This window comes from Callithrix jacchus, chromosome 8 (assembly GCF_049354715.1).
Source record: "Callithrix jacchus isolate 240 chromosome 8, calJac240_pri, whole genome shotgun sequence".
Lineage (NCBI taxonomy): Eukaryota > Metazoa > Chordata > Mammalia > Primates > Cebidae > Callithrix > Callithrix jacchus.
The window spans coordinates 137,136,884-137,163,535 of NC_133509.1; the positions used below are offsets into that span (position 1 = coordinate 137,136,884).

At 50.3% G+C, this 26,652-nt stretch overlaps 2 protein-coding genes across 16 annotated transcripts in view; one reads left to right on the forward strand and one right to left on the reverse strand.

Moving 5' to 3' along the window:
• The window catches only part of WDR20 (WD repeat domain 20), a 94,520-nt gene extending 69,226 nt beyond the window's left edge, over window positions 1-25,294 (forward strand). For 6 of the 14 annotated variants that reach the window (XM_078335772.1, XM_035261539.3, XM_078335771.1 and 3 more), the window contains 2 exons: window positions 10,098-11,357; window positions 24,449-25,294. In XM_078335772.1, the coding sequence (XP_078191898.1) occupies window positions 10,098-11,357; window positions 24,449-24,502 (1,314 nt within the window). In that variant the 3' untranslated portion in view covers window positions 24,503-25,294. Of the gene's footprint in view, window positions 1-5,985; window positions 6,072-10,097; window positions 12,017-13,929; window positions 14,105-23,209 lie in introns of those variants that run through there. The other 8 variants (XM_054240374.2, XM_009006571.4, XM_017977337.4 and 5 more) reach the window with 6 other exon arrangements.
• Window positions 22,097-26,652, reverse strand: part of MOK (MOK protein kinase) — a 51,649-nt gene continuing 47,093 nt past the window's right edge. For both annotated transcript variants that reach the window (XM_078335788.1, XM_035261557.3), the window contains exon 11: window positions 22,097-24,712. In XM_078335788.1, the coding sequence (XP_078191914.1) occupies window positions 24,599-24,712 (114 nt within the window). In that variant the 3' untranslated portion in view covers window positions 22,097-24,598. The remainder of the gene's footprint in view (window positions 24,713-26,652) is intronic.

A 26,652-nucleotide genomic window follows, 5' to 3' on the forward strand; every position in this document is an offset into this window, starting at 1 on the left:
CTAGTGCCTGGTACATGAAAAAATAATTGTTGGGATGGACAGATGAATGAAATGGAATTCGAAATTTCAAAAGTCTACCTGAGATAAACCTAGATTTAAAAATTTCCATCTGCAAACAAGGTGTGTGTGTGTGTGTGTGTGTGTGTGTGTGTGTGTGTATTTTCTTTTTCTTTTTTGAGACGGAGTTTCACTGTGTCACCAGGCTGGAGTGCAGTGGTGCAATCTCGGCTCACTGCAACCTCCACCTCCTGGGTTCAAGCGATTCTTCTGCCTCAGCCTCCCGAGTAGCTGGGACCACAGGCACCTGCCACCATGCCTGGCTAATTTTTGTATTTTCAGTAGAGACAGGGTTTCACCATGTTGGCCAGGAGGGTCTCGATCTCTTGACCGCATGATCCGCCCACCTCAGCCTCCCAAAGTGCTGGGATTACAGGCATGAGCCACCGCACCCAGCCGAACAAGTATATTTTAAAAGGTGATTTTCCCCCTGTCATTTAAAAATTGTGTGCATTTAAAATGCATGTTGATGAAAAATTGGAAAATAGAGAAATATAAAGAAGGTAGGAAAGCATCATCTTTAAACCCCAGTGCTCACTGTTGACTTTCACAGTCTATGATAGTTTTCAATGAGGTGAGACCATAGGGCTCACACCTTCCACTGGAGGTGAAGGCAAACTTCACCTCTAAGTCTGACCACTGATCAGGTCAACTCAGTGAGCGCGGGCAGGCCCTGCTCTCTTCGCACTCCCTGGGACTGTCCCCAGTCACAGTGGAGGTTCCTGCTGGAACCTTCCTGTTCAAGACCCGAAGAAAATCGAATGCCCAGTCCTTTCCAGCCTCTCTCAGGAAGTCACATCCCCAGCTCCCTGGAGTCTCTGCTTTCCCCAGTCTTTCAAAGTAGACTTTGGGTTTCTATTTGTAGCACTCTGTACGTATGATGCTCTTGAAAATGTCTAATGGACCGTTATTGAAAGTATCTTGGCTCACAGTTCATCCCACAAGCTCCCAGACCAGTGAGCCCGTCCTCATCATCAGAGCTGCCCACAGAGGAGAGTCACCCGGGTCACATTCAACCTGCTGTGAAGCACCCCAGAGGGGCAAGGAGTTTACTTTTTTAGTGTTTGTGTGTGTGTGTGTGTGTGTGTGTGTGTGTGTAGTGTGTGTGTGTGTTTTCACTCTACCCTGTTCTGACATTTACTTTTTATAACTAGTGATGATCTATTTGGGGAGGAAGAGTTACGAAGGGACAATTCCTGTATGGTGATGAAAGCAACCTTGTTGTCTTTGTAAAAATCCTGATTTTGGAGCGTATTCACAGAATGGTAACTTCAAAGGATTTTCAAGTATGTGTTAATTGTTGGATGAAATATAAAATGTAAGAGTTTGGCATTTGCCTTTTTCTGACATGATACCCTCTGCTGTTGCCCTTCTCCTCTGCGAGGTTGTAAGGCTGAGGCAGACACACTGGGTAGGCCCTGCGTCTCCTGGTCGGATTTAGATCCAGTCTTACTGAAGGGCATGCTGGAGAGGAGATGGCCCTAACTCCTGGGATATGGAGGGATACTGCTGCCAGCCTAAGCTGGTGGCACATCCTGCCAGCTCTGCGTGCCTCCCAGGTGTGGGGCTTAGCAATGTTCTGTCTATTTTGATAAAAAGTGCTGGTCTGCACATTTTGTTGGTTTTGTTTCTGTTGCTTTTCTAATTGAAGGAAGGAAGTGAGCCCGTAATGATCTACTCCTTAAAGCTTGAACATAGAGAAAATGACATCCGATCCCCTCTTCACATGGCTTTGAAATGCCCTTTCCTGATGCTTCCTGAGCCCTCTTCAGACGCCTTTACACAATCAGAGCCTTCGGTTGCCATTTGTGCTTGTGGTTGCATTACGGCTTTGCTAGCAGCTGCTGTGGTTTTTGAATTGTTTCAGTATTTTTGTTATAAATTAATATCTGCATTTTGAAATGCAGATCCCCCAATCTGATTTTTGTTTTTTGCTTGTCTTATTGATAGTAGTGGAGAAAAAGAAAAAGAAAACGAAGTGCCTTAGAAAGCACCAGTGTTAGTTGCTTTCACAGTGACACGTTAATGTGGTTATAGACTTATTTTTATTCTTGTTTCCTTTTAACTAGTCTAGTGTACTTAGAAAATCTCACCAGTTGATGGCATTTGGGATGGTAGTGTTTTCGTTGTTCCTGTGATTTTTGTTTTTATTCATATCTGAAGTGGCACGGTCTATTTGGATTTCAGAGCTGGAAGCATGGGGAGGGCTGGGCTGAGTGCTTGCTGGGGACATGTTGGAGCCTAGATCTCCAGAGCACTGGCCCAGAGCACATGTCTTGATATACACAGAAATGTGTCCATATTTCATTTTGCTTTTTTGTGTGTGTTAGAGTTTTACTCTTGTTACCCAGGCTGGAGTGCAAAGGTGTAATCTTAGCTCACCACAATCTCTACCTCCCGGGTTTAAAGGATTCTCCTGCGTCAGCCTCCTGAGTAGCTGGGATTACAGGTGCCTGCCACCATGCCCAGCTAATTTTGTATTTTTAGTAGAGACGGGGTTTCTCCATGTTAGTTGAGCTGCTGGTCTCGAACCCCCGACCTCATGTGATCCTCCCGCCTCGGCCTCCCAAAGTGCTGGGATTATAGGCATGAGCCACTGCACCCGACCTTGTTTTGCTTTTAAGGTTTATTTGTGTTTTGGGTGTTTTGTTTTTATGAAAGTGATTATTAAGCATGGGCCTTGGAGCATTTTGGAGTTGGACTCTAATGGAGAGCCCTGTGGCCAGACCAGCTGCTCTGCTAGCACCTCTGTTGCTTCCCCTGCCTTTTCTCCCGCTCCTCGCTGAGTACCTGCCCTGCCCATCACTTAGTACCCCTGCCCTAGAAGGGCTGCAACTGGGACTGCCGCTCTCCTTCACTGCTTCCCACCAGAGCCTCCTGCCTCTGCTTGTCTCTGTTCCCCAGAGCCTCCTTTCCAGCCCAGGGAGCAGGTCCCTCCCCTGTCTCTCTCTCCTGGACCTCACCTTCCTCCACCAGGCCCCTGCCCGCGCCCTCCTCCCCTACGGTGTCCCTTTGCTCTCAGTACCTTCTCTGCCCATCACTGCTTCCTTGTGCTCTCTCCTAAGGATCCTGCCTCCCTGTGCACTCCATCCCTCTAGGGCTCAGCTTCCTCAAGTCTCAGAGGCCTGTTCTCTGAAGCTCTGGCCCTTTGTGGCAGTTCCTTCCTCTTCTGCTCTCCTCGTGGCACTTCTGGGTTGTTTGCTTGGATTTTTCTTCTGCTTTCCTGGTTTTTGTCCTGTGCCCTGTACAGAGGTTTTCAAGAGTCCCACATTATCTTCCTCCTCCTTGCTGCACCGGCTTCCTTGGAGATCTTTCTTTTAGACACAGGGTCGCTCTCACCTAGGCTGGAGTACAGTGGTAGGGTTGGAACTCACTGCAGCCTTGACCTGAGCTTCAGCGATCCTCCACGGAGGAGCCAACTTCTGTGACATTCCTGGTCACACTTGTTAGTTGCAGACCTTTTTAGCTGCATACTGGGTAAAACCCAGGGGTGTTTACACACTCCTGCTTTCCATCATGCCCCACACCCAGCCATATTCTGCCACGTTGCTCCTGGTCAAGTTGAAGACCTCTTCGTCCATGGCATGGCCTCCTAACTGGTTCCTCGTCACCCTACCCCACCTTGCAGTCAGCACCTACTGCTGGGTTCCATGTGATTCTGCCACTTCCCTTTCTAGAAACGGTCTGCAGCAGCACCCCGTAGAAACACAGTGCCAGCCATGTGTGCAAGTTTCACTCTCCTAATAACCACGTTAAAAAAGTAAAAACCAGGTGAAATTTTAAGAAAATATTTTATTATAGCTATATATCCAAAATATTATTTCAGCATATAACCAGTATAAAAACTATAAATGAGATCATTGACCTTCTTTTTTTCATGCAGGAATTCTAGAACCCCGTGTGTATTTACACTGACAGCACATTCCACTGCAGACCAGTGCTGCCAGACTAGACAGTGCAAGCACTAGGGTCCCAGCTGAAGCCCTTTAGCTTGGGACTGCACAGCCTGAGTCCCAGCTCACAACTCCAGACCGAATCCCCGCCCTGTTCATGTGCTGCAGCGAAGACAGGTGCCACACCTGGCCTGGACCCCGCGGGCCTGCTCTGCTCTGAGCTTTGCTGGCCTCCTCTTCGGAGCATGGCCCCTTGTGCTCCTGCCACTCTTACTTCCCTGCCCACCCTGAAAACCCCATCTCTCAGAGGCACCAGGGTTCTGCCCTGGGTATTTTTTTAATATCCTCATCCAGAGCAAAGCCCCATTGACACATGAGAATTCAGGCCCAACAGAGAATCTCATTACTTAATATTTAGCACTATTTTTTAACTAGACTTTTTCTGAAACAAAAGTATACCCTTATGGTGCAGAAACTGGGCTGCATAGTTTTTATTTTTGCATTTATTTAATTAAATGTTCTAGGTATTTCTGTTTCTTAATTTGAAAGACAGGAGAAAAATACGTTCTGTTCTCTTCCTCTTTTGTTAAGCCCAATCGAAATAAGCCAGAGTCATGTAAGTCAAATGACTGTGCTTCCCAGATTGGCCTGGGATCTGAGACGGGCTGGCCCTGTCCTGAGAACGCTTGGGAGTGGCCATGCAGGCTGGTCTTCAGAGCTAGGTGATATGCCTGTGGAACGGGAGACAGTGTGCTTGCTCTGGGGTCTGATGGGCCTCTCTGTTCCCTGGTGCTGGCTCTGCTACATCTCTACTTGGTGTGCTTCCCTCCGCCTTGGAGCCCTTAAAGTTGTTCTCTGTGGGGATACACTTCCCCAAGCATCCTCTCAGCCTGCTATAAGAGACAGGGTTTCACCAGTTGGTCAGGCTGGTCTTGAACTCCTGACCTCGTGATCCTCCCGCCTCAGCCTCTCAAAGTGCTGGGATTACAGGCGAGAGCCACCGCGCCCAGCAGCCATCCTATTTGACATTGAAATCACTACGGTCCCCTCCTCCCAGCACTTTCTCTTCTCTCCCTGGTTCGTTTTTCTCCATAGCACTTATCATCATCAGATCGAATATATTTCACTTACCTTCTCATCCCACTTGAACCTGAATTTCATGAGGGAACGATGCCTGTTTTAATTTGTGCTGTATCAGTGTCTACATATGGTATGTACTCAATACTGAATGAATGAATGAATGAATGAATGAGACTTTGGGCAAGTTTCTTGACCTCTCTAAGCTTCTGTTTTCTCATGGATAGTATGACAACAGTACCTACCTTCCTGTAGGGAAACAGGCATTATTGCATTTTCCATTTTTCATGGAGGCAATTTAGTAATGCTGTAAAAATATTTGGCTCAGTTACTCCACTGGGAGTTTATCCTGTAGGTGCATTACTCACTCATGTGAAAACTGCATATGTGCAAGGGCATTCATTGCTGCATAGGTGTCCATCAGTGGGGCGCTTCCACAATAAATCACAGTTTGTCCAAACAGTTGAATACTCTGCAGCTTTAGAAGAGTGACGATGCTGTCTTTGTGCCATACAGACTGATGTACAAGGTATACTAGGAGGCTGAGTGTGGTGGCTCACACCTTTAATCCTAGCACTTTGGGAGGCCAAGGCAGGAGGATTGCCTTGCTCCTGCAGCCAGGAGTTTGAGACCAGCCTGGACAACATAGTGCCACCCCCTATTTACAAAAACAATTTTTTAAAAAAATGAGTCAGGTGTGGCGACACTCACCTGTAGCCCCAACTACTCAGGAGGTTGAAGTGGGAGGATTGCTTCAGCCTGGGAGGTCAAGTCTGCAGTGAGCTATGATGGTACCACTTCACTCCAGCCTGGGTGACAGAGTGAGACCCTATCTCAAAAAAAAAAAAAAAAAAAGAGAGAGATTGAATGAGAAAGCAGAGGTGAGACAGTGCATAGTGTGCTTCCTTTAGTATGAAAAAGAAGAGTGGATAAATATGTATTCATATTTGCCTTGCAGTGAACAAAGACAAAGACATTCTGGAGAGACATGAGAAGCTAGTAACAGTGACTCAGGACAGAGGTTCTGGAATGGAGGAGAAGAATGTGAGCGAGGCTTTCTACTGTATACTTTTATGTGAATTATTAATGTATTACCTATTCACACAAAAAACTTACTTTGCAGGGTTACTGTGAGGCTTAGAGAGCATGGGTGTGCCCAGCACCCATAAGTAGACGCTCCGATCGGAAGTGAGGCCAGCACTGCTGCTGTTGATGCTGCCCATAGACAGTGGTGCCTTGGCTGCCACTCACCCTGATAACGGCCGAGACACAGGGTACCCCTGACAAAGCACACGTTTTCCCTGCTGTTAAGCACACGATCTGTTAGGGAGAAACAACGGGTAAGGCAAGTAAGAGACTTACCTCAATGCAGTTGCAGCCAAGGTCCTTTTTTTTGGGAGGTCTGCTGTTGCTTTAACTGGTGTGCTCAGTCCCCCGTTACCAGTGTGTTACAGTAACGTTTGATTAGGCCCCCAGAGAGAGATTGAAGTAGATGGGCGCGGGATATTATCCCTAAGTTACATCCATATGTCTACTTACAATAGTCTCAGTGCAACTTTTTTTTTTGGAGATGGAATCTCATTTTGTCCCCTAGGCTAGAGTGCAGTGGCATGGTCTCGGCTTGCTGTTGCCTTCACATCGCAGGTTCAAGTGATTCTCCTGCCTCAGCCTCCGGAGCAGCTGGGATTACAGGTGTACGCTACCACGCCCAGCTGATTTATTTATATTTAGTAGAAATGGGGTTTCACCATGTTGGCCAGGCTAGTCTCGAACTCCTGACCTCAAGTAATCCACCCTCGGCCTCCCAAAGTGCTAGGATTACAGGTGTGAGCCATTGTGCCCAGCCACAGTACAACTTTTTAATATGGGAGTAAAGGTTTTTAATGTGTTTTGTCATTGCAATAACTTTTTTTTTTTTTGAGACGGAATTTTGCTCCTGTTGCCTAGGCTGGAGTGCAATGGCATGATCTCAGCTCACTGCAACCTCTGCCCCCAATGTTCAAGTGATTCTCCTGCCTCAGCCTCCCAAGTAGCTGGGACTATAGGCATGCGTCGCTACGCCTGGCTAATTTTGTATTTTTAGTAGAGACAGAGTTTATCCATGTTGGTCAGGCTGGTCTCGACTGCCCAACCTCAGGTGATCCGCCCACCTTGGCCTCCCAAAGTGCTGGGATTACAGGCATGAGCCACCGTGCCCAGCCTGCAGTAACATTTTTAATGGTCCTATAACTATTAATACCTCACTATTGCAAAGCAGTACTGTTTTTACTTGATAGTATGAGTTGTTGAGTTCTAATGCTGTTTTTGGGGGGTGTCTGTGTGTGTGTGTGTGTGTGTGTGTGTGTGTGTGTTTAAGATGGAGTCTCGCTCTGTCACCCAGGCTGGAGTACAGTGGCACTAACTCAGCTCACTGCAACCTCAGCCTCCCAGGTTCAAGCAGTTCTCCACCTCAGCCTCCCAAGTAGCTGGGATTACAGTTGCCCGCCACGGTGCCTGGCTAATTTTTTGTATTTTTAGTAGAAATCGGGTTTTACCATGTTGGCCAGAGTGGTCTTGAACTCTTGACCTCAGGTGATCTGCCCACCTTGGCCTCCCAAAGTGCTGGGATTACAGGTGTGAGCCACCGTGCCCAGCCTTTTGTTGTGTGTTTTTTTTTTTTTTTTTTGAGACAGAGTTTCGCTCTTGTTACCCAGGCTGGAGTGCAATGGCGCGATCTCGGCTCACTGCAACCTCCGCCTCCTGGGTACAGGCAATTCTCCTGCCTCAGCCTCCTGAGTAGCTAGGATTACAGGCACGCGCCACCACACCCAGCTAATTTTTGTATTTTTAGTAGAGACGGAGTTTCACCATATTGACCAGGATGGTCTCTATCTCTTGACCTTGTGATCCACCCGCCTCGGCCTCCCAAAGTGCTGGGATTACAGGCGTGAGCCACCACACCCAGCTGTTGTGTTTTTTTAAGGCCCCAAATAAAATTTACTTCTAACTGTGCTGCTAGAAGTTTTTATGTCCTTAAATTTCTCCACACATGGTAAATGGAGTAACAATGAACTGATCCTGGGAAAATTGGGATTTGATTTGATCCTGGTGAAATGTAAGGCACAGGAATTGAGAGCCACTGTACTGGAAGCAGACAGCAGTCTGGCTTCCCAGCCCTGAATTAGCTGGTATAGGCCTGCTTGACAAGGCCAGTGATGGGGTGAGCTGTGGACACCCCTAGGCCCTGGGCCATCAGGTACAATTGTGTTTGTGGGATCAGGAGTGCTAGGGCAGCCTGGGCCCAGTGGGACAGCAAGGTTTGGTAGAGGTGTGACGGGGGAGTGGGAGCCTCTTAACCCACCGTTCACCATCAACATCATCCTTTCTCCTCCCTCCTTCGCCAAAAAAAAGCCCTTGTCTGGCCATGTAAATTATCTCTCTAACCCCTTGCTGAAAAAATTACACGAAGGTCTAATGGAAATCCTGGCAGAGTAGCGCTAGATTTTTAGGTTGCTGGCATTGGTGCAGGTCAGGTGCTGTTTATAGGTAGGTCACCAGACAAGGCGGGTAAAGAGGTGGGGGATGAAAATATTGGCTGTGTCCCCAAGGCTGGCTTGCCAGGTGCCTGTGAATTTAAGAGGCCGGTCATGTCATTTACGGCAGTAAAATGTTGCTGCTGAGTAACCCTTGCCCAATACGTGGTCCCTGGCCCTGGGCCTGCGCGCTGTGTGGCGTCCAAGCTTCCACTCTTCCTGCTTGGGGTCATTTGTTAGCAGCCTCCCTTCCAGGATCTAATGTTCATGCAGTGAGCTTGCATGGCTCATTAATTTCTTTTCCAGCTGTTCTTTTAAAAATCAAGTCATCCTATTTCTATAATTTTCTGTAAAGATATAGCACACATAGCAAGCACATGGCCCCAAAGCCACCCAGGCAAAAGTCAGCATGATTCTTGGCAGAATCTGCTCCAATGTGCCCAGTACCCTCTGTGACCTGAGTTGGGGAATTCCCACCTGTTAGGTGGAGTGGTAGTGTTCAGCTTGCTGGGGCTGCTGGGCTCCTCAAGGGACGCTTTTCCTGGGGCTTCGGTGCAGTGGAGAACATTTGGCAGTGGAAGTTGTAGGTAGATTTGGGAGTCTTGGATCTTCTGGATGCATTTTGGTGATGTGATTTGGTGCTCAGATGGTCTAGAAAGGGTCCGCCCCCGTGGAAGCTGTTGTGCTGGCAATCCCCACTGCATGATCAACTGGCAAGCAGGGAAGGAGACTTGTGCCTTTGGTTGGGGGTGGTATCTTTGCCTTTTGTTCTTTGGGTTTTAAAGGCAAGACTACCCACATATGCCTGTTAAAGAAACATGTTGGTTAGGGGTCCGGAGTTAGCATGGAGTAGAGTGATGATGAGACACACACTCCCGAATGAATCATCAACATATTTCTCTTAATGCCACCAGAGAGGGTTTTGAGGAAATGCTGACAGAGATGCGCATGGGGCAGTGCTTGAGTGAGGAAGCCTCGGGGACCCAGGGCTGAGGTAGCGCCCAGCGGCGTACTTTGGAGTCACGTGGGCTGCAGATTTCACTCCCCACCTTCTAGCCATCAGAGCAGAGGGCAGATGGAGCCAGCCCATGACTTACAGTGACAATAAATGCAGAGAAACCCTTGAGGTGAGGCAGAGCTCTCCTGGCTGTGAGGACTCAAGAAACTTTAGCTGTGGGTCTTCATAGAGGGGATGCCACATGTTACTGCAGTGACCCCCAGATCAGATGCTCCTACTGTTAAAGCGTCCCAGCAGGGCTGTTCCCTCCGGGGACAATCCTGTGCCTGGCAGAGCATCTGGCACTTTGTGGCCCCTCTGCAAGTATTTGTTCACTGCCTGACTCCCTCAGTGAAAGCCAGTAGCCTAACACTGATTTTAGAAAGTAATTCTACAAGGGGTCAAAATGCTCCTTGCTGGCCTGGCTGACTGCAGGATAAAACGTGGAGGGCCCCGATGGACTTGCCTCTTCCCACCAGGAAATACACAAGTTTGCTTGCTGGAAACATGCACCTTTGAGACTTCTCCGTTGTGCTAACTTGTTCTCCTTTGTCTTCACAGAGACTAATAGACAAGTCACGAGTTACCTGTGTCAAATGGGTTCCCGGTTCGGAAAGCCTTTTCCTAGTAGCCCACTCGAGTGGGAACATGTACTTATATAACGTGGAGCACACTTGTGGCACCACAGCCCCCCACTACCAGCTTCTGAAGCAGGGAGAGAGCTTTGCTGTGCACACTTGTAAGAGCAAATCCACGAGGAACCCTCTCCTTAAGTGGACGGTTGGCGAGGGGGCCCTCAACGAGTTTGCTTTCTCCCCAGATGGCAAGTTTTTAGCGTGCGTGAGCCAGGACGGGTTTCTGCGGGTGTTCAGCTTTGACTCAGTGGAGCTGCACGGTACGATGAAAAGCTACTTTGGGGGCTTGCTGTGTGTGTGCTGGAGCCCGGATGGGAAGTACATCGTGACAGGTGGAGAGGATGACTTGGTGACAGTCTGGTCCTTCGTAGACTGCCGAGTAATAGCCAGAGGCCACGGGCACAAGTCCTGGGTCAGTGTTGTAGCGTTTGACCCCTATACCACTAGTGTAGAAGAAAGTGACCCTATGGAGTTCAGTGGCAGTGATGAGGACTTCCAAGACCTTCTTCATTTTGGCAGAGATCGAGCAAATAGTACACAGTCCAGGCTCTCCAAACGGAACTCTACAGACAGCCGCCCTGTAAGTGTCACGTACCGGTTTGGTTCCGTGGGCCAGGACACACAGCTGTGTTTATGGGACCTTACAGAAGATATCCTTTTCCCTCACCAACCCCTCTCAAGAGCAAGGACACACACAAATGTCATGAATGCCACGAGTCCTCCTGCTGGAAGCAATGGGAACAGTGTTACAACGCCCGGGAACTCTGTGCCCCCTCCTCTGCCACGGTCCAACAGCCTTCCGCATTCAGCAGTCTCAAATGCTGGCAGCAAAAGCAGTGTCATGGACGGGGCCATTGCTTCTGGGGTCAGCAAATTTGCAACACTTTCACTACATGACCGGAAGGAGAGGCACCACGAGAAAGATCACAAGCGAAATCATAGCATGGGACACATTTCTAGCAAGAGCAGTGACAAACTGAATCTAGTTACCAAAACCAAAACGGACCCTGCTAAAACTTTGGGAACGCCCCTGTGCCCCCGAATGGAAGACGTTCCCTTGTTAGAGCCGCTGATATGTAAAAAGATAGCACATGAAAGACTGACTGTATTAATTTTTCTTGAAGACTGTATAGTCACTGCTTGTCAGGAGGGATTTATTTGCACATGGGGAAGGCCTGGTAAAGTGGTAAGTTTTAATCCTTAATGCTGCACCAGATCTAGAACTTGACTAGGTAGTGACTTTTTTTTTTTGTGGGAGGGGTGGGGTGTACAATGAATGTGAATGACACTTCTTATTCTTAATGTAAATCTAAATGCATCAGAGCCATAATTTTGGATACTGCATGCCATGTAATTCTGAATCATTTGATAATTTACCTTAGAGCATTTAAAAAAATATAATCAAAGTAATTGCCAGCCAAGTCAGTCATCCTCCTGGGAGTATATAGAGTCCCAAGGTTAGCCTTCCTGTATTAGACTATTTCAATTTTAGGGAAATCATGACAGTGTGGGGAAACAATGACTTTAAAATGCTAAAATTACAATTTATGCTTTAACTGGAATATTTTTGCTTAACTACTCAATTAGAATATTGTACACCTGATCAGTGTGTGTTCAGCACAGATGGCCATGAATTGTCATTTATAGTCCAATTTTTTATCTTAATCACAAAATGTTTAGGAATCTATGAAATTTAACCTTAGGAACAAAACGTTTAGCAGGGTTGATTGATATTATTTTTACATTGTTCTGGCAATCCACAGAAAGAGAAGAGCCTTAATTTTTAAAACCCATTTTAGTCATTTTATGACAATTAAAGTTGTTTAATAAACATCTTTTTTCAAAGAAGCAGTTTGTAGCACTTTAATTGAGATTCTGTGCACTAAAATACCCACCTTACTCAGAGCCTGGACAGTTCGTGGGAACTGCAGGCTGAGGACACCAACAGCATCGCAGAAGTGCCTCTTGCCACATAAGCGAAGACCTTTAGGTCAGATGTGCATAAGCGAAGACCTTTAGGTCAGATGTGCTTTGCTTATGTGTTTTCCCAATAAGGGAAAAAAAGTTTTTTGGGTTTTTGGTTGCGGGGGTGGGGGGGGCTGGGTCAGAAAGGCACGTGCGACTCCGCTTTTTTTCATAAAGCCAAAGCTGGAGACTCCCCAAGACTTCCAACTTCTCCCTGACATGGCCCTTATTTGGGCTTAGTCCCCCCTAGAGGAAGCAGAAGTACAGGTTTCCCCTTTTCCTTGTTCTTGGATGGCGGCTGTGGCTCAGGGATTACTCTTGGGATGCTGGCGCTGGCCATGCCCTTGGGCCTCATCCTCAGTGGCTCCCACCCTGGAGCCTCAGCCTGGGCCCTGGTGGCCGGTGGCTTCCTCAGCAGTGGGAGGGGGTGCTGCTCCCCCGGCGACCGCAGTCCTTCATCCTCGCTCTCTACTGCTGCGCAAGGAGCTGCTTTTCAAATTGTAGCTTTCACATTGGGTGAGGTGGCCCCTTGAGCTGCATATGGCATGTCAAGATGGTGGTTATCTTGTTAACTCATTTTGGGCATTTAGGTCTTTCTGTTTTGCACACCTTTGTAATTAAATATAGAGATAACGATCACTGATACTGGTTTGCCTGGTGAATATGATTCAGCAGAGTGAAGACCTAGTCGACTTTTCTTTCTCTGCAGTGTAAAGACCCTGGCAGGTGGAGCCGCAGCTCCCTGCGCTCTTAATGGACCTCCCAGGAAAGCCGGGCCAGGTCCCTAGGCCTGCTTCCCATCTCTAAACCTGTCACGGTGGAGCTGCCCACCCTGTGCCCAGCATGGGCCTTAACCCAGTGCTTTTTCTTCAGCGTGGTGGCAGGGCAGCACGTGGCCACGGGGCCGCTCACCTGGCTGTGCCTTTAGCAACCCTGAGCACTACTTCATGGGAATGTTCGTGTCCTCTCCACCTGTGCCATACGGGCCTCTGTTCCCAGGGTGAACTCATCTAAGGTAGCCATGACAGCCATCCTTGTGGACAGTTTCAGCTTTGGAGGTCAAATGGGGTCACGTGGAGAGATGAGTAGTGAACACTCCGTGTGCGACTTCATGCACCTGCATAGTTGTAAACGTTCAGTTTCAAAATTCAGGACTTAGTATTTGGCCTACATAGAGAGTGGCTGATCCCAGGTAAGCAGCATTTATGGTGACCTTGTAGTTCTGAAGGTGTTGCCCACGGACAGGGAGCCGTGGGCGTGTGCCCGAGTACCAGCATGGCCGACTGGGCGCTCTCTGATTTCTCCCCGCTCTTTCCAGTTCTCAGTTGCAGTAGCGGGATGAAAGGGATTGCAGGGGCTTGCTGCCAGGTGAAAGGAACCGGGGCCGGGAGAGGCAAGAGGAGGAGATTATTTCCTTTAAAAACTGAAACGTGCTGTGCAGTACAGAGGCTGGCGTGTCTTTCTCCCCACACCTCCAGGGTTAGCCACCATGATATTGTCAGTTTGGGATTTGGGGCTTGATAACCAGCTTTTTCTGCCATTTTTGCCAAGGAGTGCACTGTCCTTAATGTCTGTCTGGTCCCTTGTCTGGGACCCCCTCGTTGTGTCTCCATGCCCTCCCCAAGGCTCCTCTCGCTGGGTTCAGGGCCCAGTGGGGAGCGCTGTGCCCGCTGGGGCAGGGGTGCCTTTGATTGCGTGGCTCCACTCCTGGCTCATCCCAGGCTGGCCCAGGCCCTGCAGGGTGCTACCACTCTGCTTCCACTCTGCCCCTCCGACTGCTGCCCCTTTGACAGCCGGCAGAGCACTTCTGCAGGCAGAAGGACAGCATACAAGGTGTTCTCCAGGACCAGAACTAAAGGTGCCTGACAGCTTGAGGAGAAGAGGCACTGGAGAGAGGGGAGGGGGAGCGCCCTCCCTGGGCCGTGCTTCTGAGTCCTGTCTCCGGCAGACCTGGGGTGGGGCAGACCTGGGGCGGGGCGGGGCCAGGGAGGGGTGCTTCCTGACACCACATGTGTCAGTACAATGTGTGTTGCTTCCCGTGGTAGACAGTAAGAGAAACTTGGGAAAAATTTTGTGGTTTCTTCACCAAACTTTGAGCTTCCTCATTCACATTTTTCAGTTCTTCAGCTTAAACGTTCTTGTGAGCGAGAATAGCTTTTCCAACCTAATCTCCGGAAGGAGACACAGCATTTGACCAGAAGAGGCTTTTAACTACTCAGTCAGCATCGCTTTTCCAATGTGTACCAAACCGCAGAGGTGAAAAGCACAGACAAAAATCAGGTGCACACTGGGTGGCCACAGAGTCCCGCTCCTACCTGGCAAGGGGGCAAGCTCAGCCCTGGGCGGTGTCAGATGCCTTCTGAAGGTGCCAGGCCAGGGGAGCCTCTCCTTGCCCTAACCGGGCTGGCCTCTTCCGCCAGAATTCCAGAAGCCAGGTTTGTGCGGTGACTGGGGTGGGCTGCTGGGGCCCCAGCCTTTCCCTCAGGCTTTTCTCTTATTCAGGAGAAGGGGATTCAAAATTCCCCCAGAGGCCTGGAGAAGGGAGCCTTTGGAAAACCTTGCCTTCTTTTGAAAGCAAATGCGTGTGCAGGATTAGACACTGGAGAAATAGCCAGTAGCCTTGGGGTTGGAATTTACTTAAATCATGGCGAGGGATCTAATTTCTCTTTTGTGCTGATTGAACTTCTAGCAGTTTGGAAGTGTTCTCCTGTGAACCCTTAGCTTGGGACTGAGGATAAATGCCTTAAAAATGGAGGCATGGAAAATCAGAAAGGAGCTGTCACAATGATTCTTATCTCAAAGGCATGCAGGAATTCTGAGGAAGAAATGCTGTGACAGGGCGAGGTTTTATGGGCATGAACACAGTCCTGGTGGGCCCGCTGCGCTTCTCCCCCGGCTGGCTTCACCCCCAGGGCCCAGCTGGCAGGTGGCCAGTTAGTGTTTCTCCCCAGTTCCTCCACTTCCTGGGGTTCCTTTTAAATATTAAAGAAATGGTCAGGTGTGAAGGGAGTGCTGAGGTTGGCGGAACTGCCTTATCACATGGCTGTGCCTGAGTCCAGGTCCTCATCACCTCTTGCCTGGGAGGGAGACATTTTTTTTTCTTTGTTGAGCAAGCTCAAAGTGTGAGGAGGAGGAGAAAGCCTAGGAGTTGGGGCGCCTGGAGAAGGGACCCACGGGAACCCAGGCGCCACGTCACGCATGGTCTGACAGCCCAAGGAAGAACTAGCAGTTCACCTGTGGATTTTCTGGGGAAAGAGTCATGAAACGCAGCATCTGGCATGCAGCTCTGTGGGTGAGGGCATGGCAGGGGGTCCGTTGGCCCCGCCCTGCCTCCAGTGCCAGTGGACGGGGGCATGGTCGGCCTCTGACCGCACGGATGCACCACAGGCAGTGGACATGTGCCCGTGGCTGAGGTTTCACTCCTCAGCAGTGATGGGTAGGGGTGGAGTGACCTGGAGACGCCGCCTCTACTTTGGTCTGGGTGGCAAAGCTGAGGGTTGATAGTCTGCCGCCCTGGCAGCAGCCTGCAGGGCCCTCCTTTGTCTGGAGCACGCCCTTTGCCACCGGCCGATTGGGACTATCATATGTTGGTTTATGTTAAGGTGCATATCTCAGTGACCCCAAGTCATGTCCCAAAGGGAAGAGAGATTTGTGTGGCCGAAGTGAAGTGTGTGGCTTTACGTTGAAAAGCACTCGTGTTCAACTGTTACCTTTCAAACTCAGATCCCATTCACAGACTGTGAGAACACGCCCCTCCGGCAGAGGGAAGCTGCCCCACTGATGTCGATTTTTTTATCCATTCCTGCACCTGTTACACGAACTTTGTGTCATAAATTGCTGTCCCTTCATTTGAAAGTGTAAAAGAAAAATTTCCTGCATTTTTATCATTTCTGTGTATTTGAGTTTATTAAAGATTGTTATGTTAGGTGACACTGTATAAAATTGTATGGATATTCTGAGTGAAAATCAAAAGTAAAATTCACATGTATTTCCTTTTTTATATTTTCATCTAATTTCTTGACAACTTGAATAAATTTCATAAAGAGCCTTCGTAACATGAAATACTGGTAAATTCTTAACTGTTGCAATAATGAATGAAGCTTTAATATCAGTATTGTTATTTTTTAATTTTGAGAAAATGTTTCTGTTTCACTGCTTTTTTTTAGCTGTTCCTTTGTCACTGTCACAGCTAACGAGACTTACTGCATTTACTAGATACCTGACATTCTGAAGTACTGTGGGCGGTCCTCTGTGTACCGACCTTAAATAAACGTGTGTGGATGAACTGTACATGTAGGTAATTATCAGTAGTCACTTTCACATCTAAGCTTTAAAAATCCCAGTGAGCCAAAACAAGAAAAGCTTACAAACGCTGTAAAATTAAAGGTCTTGTTAATGTTTATAGGATAAACAGCCACAGCAATTGCTCCCTCTTACTGCTGGCAGCGCCCTGGATGAGATGCTCTGCGTCTCAGATACTGTTTTATGTGGTCCTTCTCTGTGCTGAATCCAACCGGGGAGAAGGACTGTTGATTGACTTTTCAGCTGAGCCTTGTAAAGGCTTCTGTTTGATGAGGATGTTGACATTCTCAAGTCGTCTTGGGCTGTGAGCTGGCTTTTGTTACATGGACTCACTATTCTGGATGCTGGACATGCGACATTCTGTCCGGCCACTGGCCAGCAGCTGGGAGAGGGAAGAAGGTAGTGGCTGGCAGGCTGCTTGCTGTTTTTGATTTTTATTTTTTATTTTCATGTAAGTTCTGGGATACATGTGCTGAACGTGCAGGTTTGTTACAGAGGTGTACATGTGCCATGATGGGATTGCTGCACCCATCAACCCGTCATCTAGGGTTTAAGCCCTGCATGCATTAGGTGTCTGTCCTAATGCTCTCCCCCCCAGGTAGGCTGCTTTCTGTGGGAGCTCTTTTCCTGGCTAGAGTTCATTGTCTTCCTACTCCTCATCTTGAATAGCATTTGCTTGAGGCTTTGTGCTGAGGCTGTCCTGCTGCAGACAGCAGGCCCATCGGTGCAGCAGAGCTTCCTGCACAGGGCGGTGGGGGACGTTCCATTTGGGATGGGAAGAACTCACGATTTACATCGTCTTGCTCTGAAATATTGTCCCTCACTCTTGATGTTGACAGACGACATAACTGATGTGAGCAGCATGCTGGCACCCACAGGCCTAGGCACCTCCCCACCCGCCTGCGAGGGCGAGCTGGCCTGAGAAGACACAGCCCTTCTTCAGGCTCTTGTGCTCCCACTTAATTGCCACTTCCCTGCTATGTCATGAGATCCAGGTCCTGCTTGGTGCCTCTCCATGTTGGCAGCCGACTGAGCCCTCTGCTCTGCTTCCAGCACTTTCATGGGGTGGGGAACTCCCGGAAGCTTCCCAGGGTGCTGGCTCTGGAGTGCTGGGCGGCAGAACCTCCAGTGCTGAACTAGGCACTTTTTCTCTGGAGTCTGGGCTGCCAAAGCAGAAGCAACACTCAGATCCATAGCTCTCAAAAGGGGCCTCCTGGGAGATCCATAGCCCTCAAAAGGGGCCTCCTGGGAGATCCATAGCCCTCAAAAGGGGCCTCCTGGGAGACCCATAGCCCTCAAAAGGGGCCTCCTGGGAGACCCATAGCCCTCAAAAGGGGCCTCCTGGGAGATCCATAGCCCTCAAAAGGGGCTTCCTGGGAGACCCATAGCCCTCAAAAGTGGCCTGGGGCCTCCTGCCATAAGTGTAGCACAGGTTTTTGTTCTTACCACTGAACAGGGTTTTTTGCGTTTGTTTTTTGAGATAGGGTCTCCCTCTGTTGCCCAGGCTGGAGTGCAGTAGCACTAACACGGCTCACTGACCCCGTGTCTGTTTCTGTAGGTCCGGGATCTTGCCGTGTTGCCCAGGCCATCGCAGAGTAGATTTTTAAGCCCTAAAGACTATTAAGTTGATGGCAAGTTTTTGTTTTTTTAAGAAAAACATAACATTTTGGTCTTGTAAAAATAGCTAGTTTGTACCTTCAAAAAGAGTCATTTCTCAGCTGGGAGTAGTGACTCATGCCTATAATCCCAGCACTTTGGGAGGCTGAGGCAAGTGGATCACTTGAGCCCAGGAGTTTGAAACCAACCCAGCCACCATGGCAAAACCCTGTCTGTACTAAAAGTACAAATATTAGCCTGTCATGGTGGCATGCACCTGTGGTCCCTAGAGCTGGTAGGAAGGCTATGGCACCAGGAGAATCACTTGAACCGGAAGGTGGAGGTTACAGTGAGCTAAGATGGTGCTGCACTCCAGCCTGGGTGGCAGAGCAAGACTCTGTCTTAAAGAAAAAAATAGCCATTTTTCCATGTGTGGCTGCCTGTCAGAATGGTGGATTCTGAACCCAGGGGTCCCTGGAGAGAGACGAACGGACCATCTAGAGGCTCTCAGCTCCTCCAACCCTTCCAGGATCAGTGGCCTCCAAAACCAGCCTCCTCTTTTAGGTGGGGGCCAGCATGAGCAAAATCCTCCTTGAACTTACTTAAGCTAGAAAGGTTTTGGGGAGACTGACTGGGGTCCCTTCTTCCTGCCCCACACAGCAGAGAGGATTGCAGGCCAAGTGGGTCCCAGGAGCAGGGGGCCCCCAGTGACAGCTGGGACCTGCTGGTGTCCATCAGTGAACAGGGATCACGATGAAGGCCCCACTGACTCACTCGTTTTCTCCAATGCTTCCTTCCTGTTCACATCGCAGTGGACCCCTTAAGTCGCTGTGCCCTGTATTTGCGTAGTCTTTCCCCAGATGCCTGAAGAGCATGACTCTTTTCTCTGGGTGGCTTTTCTCTTTAGAGAGAGGTGGAGTGGCATCTGGGGAAGTGTGCCTCCTCTGTGTGACCTGTCAGTGCACAGGTTAAGGCTGGCAGAGGTACGTGGTCCACTGCCCAGCTACAACCGGGGTCCCAGGCCAGAGTTGCCGTGCAGTCTGGGACAGGGATGGGTCCCGGCTCTCTGGCTCACGTGCCACTTGTGTGATCTGGAGGCGGGCCTCACACGCCCGAATAAACCACGGCTGCTCTCTCCCGGTGTTCTTTGCTTCCTTTCTGTCATGGTTTGTGTAGTGACAATGGTGCGGATCTTGCAGGTGAGCAGTTAATAAATGTGCTCAGAGCTGGAAGTGTTCGTTCTGAGAGCAGGCTAGCCTGGTGACATTTCTCATCGTTCCTGCACCGTCTCTAAAAAGGTATTGCTTTGCAAAGAACTCATGGTGTTCCCCAGGGTGAGGCTCTGCCAGGAGCACCTGCCACAGAGGCCAGCATTGGAGCCTCAGGGGCTACGTGCAGGGCCAAGGCTGGCCTTCTCCTTCGGGGGACACGGGTGGAGGTGACCTCCGCAGCACCCCGGCCAGCCGGCACCAAGCGCCCAGATGTTGTGGCTGCGTAGAACCAGATTCTGTCTTGTGGCACTTTCTCCACAATCTCAGGAGAGAAGCGCTGGCCTGTCCGCCTGCCTGCAGTGAAACTGCTCCCAGGGCCTGTTTCGTGTTACTTTTGTTGGGGTTGGAAAGGGTGACCTTGGGGGTTGAATGACCAGAGAGGGTTTTGAGCAGTCCCAGGTGGATGAGGGATGAGCTGGCACCTAGCCCACACTCTCATCCACGTCCCACAGCTGTCTCCTTGAGGTTCTGTCTCCTCTGACATTCACGGGCCCGGGACCATGGGGTCAGAAAGGGAAGCCCTCCCAGAACTCAGAGACCGTCCCCGGCCTGACAGAGCTTCAGGACACGTCCTTTCTCTGATGTGGCCTGTGGCCCTCACAGTCCTGTCTTGCTGTCAGAATCTCCTCACCAAGCAGCAGCGCAAGGGCAGGAGTGTGGCCCTGCTGCCTTAGTATGAATTGTTTTGAACCAAAATATTTTTCCTATATATTCTGGTGCAACAAGAATCATTCTTGAACTTAGTATTATAAATTAGAATCAAACCCAAAGCAATAGCTGGAGTATTTTCTTTTCTTTTTTTTTTTTTTGAGACGGAGTTTCGCTCTTGTTACCCAGGCTGGAGTGCAATGGCGCGATCTCGGCTCACCGCAACCTCCGCCTCCTGGGTTCAGGCAATTCTCCTGCCTCAGCCTCCTGAGTAGCTGGGATTACAGGCGCGCGCCACCATGCCCAGCTAATTTTTTGTATTTTTAGTAGAGATGGGGTTTCACCATGTTGACCAGGATGGTCTCGATCTCTTGACCTCGTGATCCACCCGCCTCGGCCTCCCAAAGTGCTGGAATTATAGGCGTGAGCCACCGCGCCGGGCCCGCTGGAGTATTTTCTGTCACTTAATTTTGAACTCACATCTGTAGCAGGAATGAAACAGTGACTCTGTGGAGAGCTGAACAGCCGACTGAGTATTAGATCCAAGGCTTGTCCCCGTTCCTCTAACAGCGTTGGGGCTGATGGGACAGCCATGCAGATTCTCCCTGGCGAGCTCCTTTGCCTGATGGCAACTGGTGAAGCCTGGAATTGTCAGCTGTGCTGCTGTGAGCACAGACCAGCAGCTCCCACATGCTGCAGAAGACAGGTGAAGCGTGGGCGGGCTCCCATGGCCAGGTCCTCCATGGGCCAGGCTAGGCCGGGCCTTGCACCTTGCTCCCATGAAAAGGAAGCAGAAGGACAGGGTACAACCACACCCCCTCCCTGAAGAGTAGGCGGGTTGGGGCCTCAGGGTCCCTTCCTGTGAGTTTGACATGGACGGTCATGTGGGGAGTAGCTCCTCCACGCTTAAACCCGCGCCTCCCACCGCGCTCAGGGGAAGCTGCAGCCTGGATCCTTCCCCGGGGGCCTGGTTTCTGTTTCCTATCTTCCTCTTCTACCACCGGATAAGCTTTAGACTAAATCGCAGGCTGATAGAGAAACAGGGTGACTTTGTTCATTTCATCTTTTGAATGGCAGTTTTTTCTCTATGGCAAGTAAGTCCGTCTCCGACAAGTGGTGGATGCCGCCGAGTGGAGGTCCCGTGACTTGCACAAGCCCTCACCTGCATGAAGGGCACCGAGCCCACCCGCCTCTCCAGCCACCCCGAGTACTCCCCCGGTCGCACACCCTGCTTCCAGGCTTGCCTGGCACTGATGGCAACCCCGCCCAGGGCACTCCGGGGCATATACCTCCCTGCAGGGCCATCTCCCCGGGCTTGCTGGTTCTCTGCTGAACTGGAGACTGGGCTCATCGGGCCTCTTCGCCTTCCTGTTAACTCCTGTTAGAGACACTATTCTCTCCTTTGCTCTGACGGGCAGGCTCCAAGGAGACCTGGGTCCAGCACCGTGGGGTCCTCTTGGGTTTTTTACCCGTAGCCAACCTGCTTCCTCAGGACTCTAGCGTAGGGATCCTGCGTTTTGATTATGGGCACATTCTCTGCACATGATCCATTCTGAAAGAACTGTTAGCCAGGGCTGACACCAAACGGACTAAGCTATGCGAACGGCAGCTGCACTTCCTGTTACGCGAGTGTGGACCACAGAAGGCGAGAGGACAGGTCTGGGGGCAGTTGATTCAAGATCTCTCTGGAACCCGGGCCCAGTGGACGGTAGGACAGTGGAGGGCGGGAGGGTGGTTCGGGTTGGCTCCGAGCTGCCACCTGCACTGGCATCAGGGTGTTCATTAGCCAACAGAAACTGGAGGCCTTTGTTTTGTGCTAATGAGAGAGTAGGAACCCTCCTGCACCCTTCAGGTTGGGTCGATTTCCAGGGGTGGGGCAGGGCAGGGCCAACTGGTGGAGCCAGTGTTTCCCCTGACATCAGGCTCCAGCAGCCTGGTGGCCGTGCGACCTCTGCGTCTGAGCACCCACCCTCGCTTGGGAGTGACGGGAAGCAGCTGAGTCCTCCAGAGCCTCACACTCAGTGAGAGGAACTCTAAGACGGGAGGCTGTCACCAGCCACCTGCGGCCACTGGGTATGTAAACCGGGGCCAGCCCAACCTGAAATGTGCAATAATGTGCCAACCACACAGCATACCTCAAAGGCCTCTTACCAAAAAGTCATTAGTAATTTTATATTGTTGTTGAATATGGTAATATGAAACATCTTCAGTTGAAGAAAATATTAAAATTCATGTCACTTATTATTTTTGTATTTGTTGAGACAGGGTCTTGTTCTGTCCCCAGGCTGGAGTGCAGTGGATCCCGGCTCATTGCAACCTGCATCCTGGGCTCAAGCCATCTTCCTGCTGCAGCCTCTTGAGTAGCTGGGATTACAGGCATGGGCCACCACACCCGGCTAATTTTTGTTTTTTGTTTTTTTTTGAGATGGAGCTTCGCTCTTGTTACCCAGGCTGGAGTGCAATGGCGCGATCTCGGCTCACCGCAACCTCCGCCTCCTGGGTTCAGGCAATTCTCCTGCCTCAGCCTCCTGACTAGCTGGGATTACAGGCACGTGCCACCACGCCCAGCTAATTTTTTGTATCTTTAGTAGAGATGGGGTTTCACCATGTTGACCAGGATGGTCTCGATCTCTTGACCTTGTGATCCACCCGCCTCGGCCTCCCAAAGTGCTGGGATTACAGGCTTGAGCCACTGCGCCCAGCCAATTTTTGTATTTTTAGTAGAGATGGGGTTTCACCTTGTTGGCCAGGCTGGACTTGAACTCCTGACCTCAAGTGATTCCACCTCAGCCTCCCAAAGGGCTGGCTGTCACTTGTTTTTAAGTTGTTAAATGTGCTCCTGAAGCTAAACTTCCCACGGGGCTGGTAGAGACGCTACCTTCCTGTGGGTGGAGCTGCCTTTTGAGTACCTGGAGCAGCACTCAGTGAAATGCGGGGAGACTCTGTGGCTGCTAGCTGAAGGCAGCCCCTCTCTGTCTTTCTCCCTCTTCCCGGAGTAGATGACTTTTCTGTTGCCCGGGGAAGGGAGGTGCCTCTTGATTCTGGAGTTTGTCACTTCCTGGACACCACATGGCCGTGGACAGCACTTCTCAGGGTACACGCTGTGTTGAAGGCAGCGTCCTTGCGTTAGAGGCTTCCCTCCAGACTGTCCATGGCAGAAATGGGGCTGGGCACCTGCTGCCCAGTTTCCTCCACAGCCTTGATGGGTTTGAGCCAGAAGTACGGGCCGTGCTCGGGGCCTCTGAAGTTCCAACAGGGTCCCGTCCCTCTTCTGGGCTCCCAGAGGAAGAGCGCTCCTATGCACTCTCAGCAGGGACAGCCGCCACATTCCGTTTGCTTCCTGAGCTCGTGTAGGTGAACAGATTCCGGGTGAAGGTAAGAAACGAGATGACTTGAGCAGGACAGCAGAGTGTGGGCGAGGCCGGAGGGCGGTTTCAGATTGTCAGCCTCATCTGTCCGCACAAGTCCAGTGTGTGAGAAGGCAGCGATGTCTGCTTGGGTTAAAGGCTTGTCATTGGTAGTGAGTCCTCATCAGCTGAGCCTTCGTCCATGACAGCTTAGGGGTAAGTCGTATTCACAGAGCTGAAAATGGGCGCCTTTGGGGCTGCACCGTCACCATCTTAACATTCGTCTTTGGAAATGGCCACAGCGTGATGTCACTGCAGCCTGAGAGAGAATGCAAAGGCTTTTTTTAAAATGAAGTGCTCTTTGCTGTGTAGGGCTGTCTCCTCACAGGTTGACCTAAGCCCACGCCTGTACTGTGAAGTCTGGGTGAGACCGCCCCTCCCCCGTGAGCCTCTCAGGAGCCACCCCAAAGGGCTAGATGCCCCCTAGTCTTCCTGCTGCCTGCCATATCCCTTCTCCACACCCAGTCACAGCCTCCCACTTCTTTGTTCTGGGGCTCCCCACCCTGGCCTGGTCCTCCTTTTTCTGCCTGTGGGGCCCACCCATGAGCAGAAAACAGCCAGAGGGTGCCACGGTCACAGCACCCAATGAAGCCAGAACCCTCCCAGCAGAGAGTGCCCTTTCAAAGGTGCCACTGAACTGTATCCTTGGAGGCAACCCCTGGCCCCGAGCGACTGGGCATGTGGTCCAGAACTGCAGTGCCCGGCCTCAGCCCTGGCTGAGGGCGCTGGACACCCAGGAGCCACCTGCACCTCTGTGCCAGCGAAGCGCCGGAGAACCTGTTCTCCTCAGGTGCGGAGAGACCACTGTGTCCCCCAAGGCCACGGCCAGGCTTGGCCGCCCTTCTCTTGGACGGTGCAGAGGCCACAGTATTGCAACCAGCAGGGTTCCAGTTCTCTAGCAAAGTCACGCGGTGATCTGGACGGAAATCACACAGATGACGTGGCGGGTTTGCTCCCCTCCCACACGGACGGGTGTTCACACCAGCAGCACCAGTTTTGACCACGTGGAGCTGCTGGCGGAGGGCGAGCATGGTGGCTGTTGCCCGCTGGGTGTTTTGCTGGATTAATGTAGACTGCTTTGTTCACAGGGCTCCTTGTCGTCCCCAGGCCAGGCCAGTTCTCCAGGTGGAACTATAGTGTAGCCACCCCACTGCTGCGCACAGCCTCAGGACTCGGACTTGAGGGAGTGACGAGGAGGAGCCCCACGCTGGGCCTGGGCCACGCTCGGGCGGCGGACCTCAGGCGGTGGATGTCGGCGAGGGCACGTGGACAGTGACCGGCTCGCTCTGTGGCGCGTGTTCCCGCTGCTCACCCAAAGAAAGTGCTTCCATTTTCACATCAGTCTTTTGGGGCTGCAGTAAAAAATAAGAAATGGAGTTTTCTTGCTTTTTACTCTAAAATTCAACGTGATTGAGTCTCATACGTATACACACACACATATATATAATATACACATATATACATAGTGTAAAATAAAATGTTTCTCGGACAAGAAATCCCCTGAAATCCAACTGTTACAAATAGTGCTTTGCTTTGTTTTTGCACTGATTTTTTATACCTTAGGTGGTCAGAAGACAGCCTGGAATGCAGTCAGAGAGAAAGTTGTCGCTTTCTGACTTAGTGTAATTCAGGAAGGCAGGCTGCAATCACAGATTTTTAAAAATTGTTTGCACCTAAGAATAGTTGAATGCTGGTGGAAAGTGACTCTGCATCTGGGTGTAAAGGACTCATGGCCCTTGGAGGTGCAGAGGGAAGACGCCCTTTTTACCGGTTGACGTTTATTTTAATACTGTTGTTTCCAATGCAATCGACTGTGTTATATGTATAAATAATGTAATTCTGCCGTCGGGGAGGACAGTTACTGCACTAGTCATTTTCATCATTTACGAGTGATATTTCTAATTCACACACAAAAATTAAAACTATCTTGAATATACCACTTGTTTTATCTTCTGTTACACGGGCTCCGTGTTTGCTGCAATTTTGGTGGAAGGAATCGGTCGCTATGGAATGGTTTTGTCTGTTTCACCCCACATTACTCGAAGCCCCTCGTCAGTCAGACGTGAGCTGGGCTGTTCGGGAACGTCACCCAGGCTTTGGCTCCTTGGCCTCCTCCTGCAGCTGCACGTGTGCACCAGGTTTCAGCGAGTCCTTTTTCCTCACAGCTTAGAGTCCTCCTTTTGTCACTGAAAGCCTGCGACCACTCATGACCCAGTTTCTGTGGTGAGTATGAGCGTGGGACGTGAAATAGCGAATGAAGCTGTTTTCCTGAGATTGTTCTTACGTGGTTGAAACCAGCTCATGAGCATCTGTGAGCTTAGGGCCCCCCCCACCTGCCCAACAAGTTACTAGCATCACAACAGAATGTGCAGCTACCACAGACAAGAATGTTCCTTGGTTTATTTTATTTTAGAGATGAGGTTTCACCATATTGGTCAGGCTGATCTCGAACTCCTGACCTCAGGCGATCCACCTGCCTCGGCCTCCCTAAGTGCTGGGATTACAGGCCTGAGCCACCGCGCCTGGCCTGTTTTATTGTTTTTGAGGCTAGTCAAGTGAAGCAGCAGGAGTGGAGAAGGAACAGAGAACTCTGTAACTGGCTGTGATCAATCAGTTGTAAACCCCACTGCCCTCGGACCAGCCTGCTTCTTGTTTTTTAAAAAATCATATACAACTGGACCCTTTGAAAGCTTTACTTTGTGAGACTTTAAACTATGAAGTGTCTGAAAACCTATTTCTCTGAGTGATCACATGAAATTGGGGGCATGTCTTTAATTTCAGGCTTTCAAGGGAGGTAATGCTACATTTTCACCATTTGTATGAATGCAGAAACAGAAAACGGCACCTCAGCTCAGCCCTGGGTTTAGTTTCCTTCAGAGGAGAGATGAGTTACAGCTTGAGCTCTCAGCCTGACCCGCTCGGAGGCTCCAGCAGGGCCTCTGGATCCTGGGGCCATGAACTACGGTGTGAGTCTGCTAAAAAGAGAAATACGAGATACTGAGACTTGCTGTTTTAAATCAAAGGAGCAGAATGTGTCAATTAGGCACGTGCAGAGTGACCTCTGTATCACAGTAAGATATCAGCACGTTTTAGGTACTTCTGTCTTCTTAAAGGGCTGACTGCTCGGTGCTGTCAGTTACACAGGAAGCCAAACCCAGGGAGTCCGAAGCATCTACAGTGAACGGGGGGGGGGGGTGTATTTGGAAGTCAGAAGAAGCTACCTTTGAAAATAAGCCTAGAATTATTTTCCTTTCAAGACGGAGCCTCACCTGTCATCCAGGCTGGAATGTCG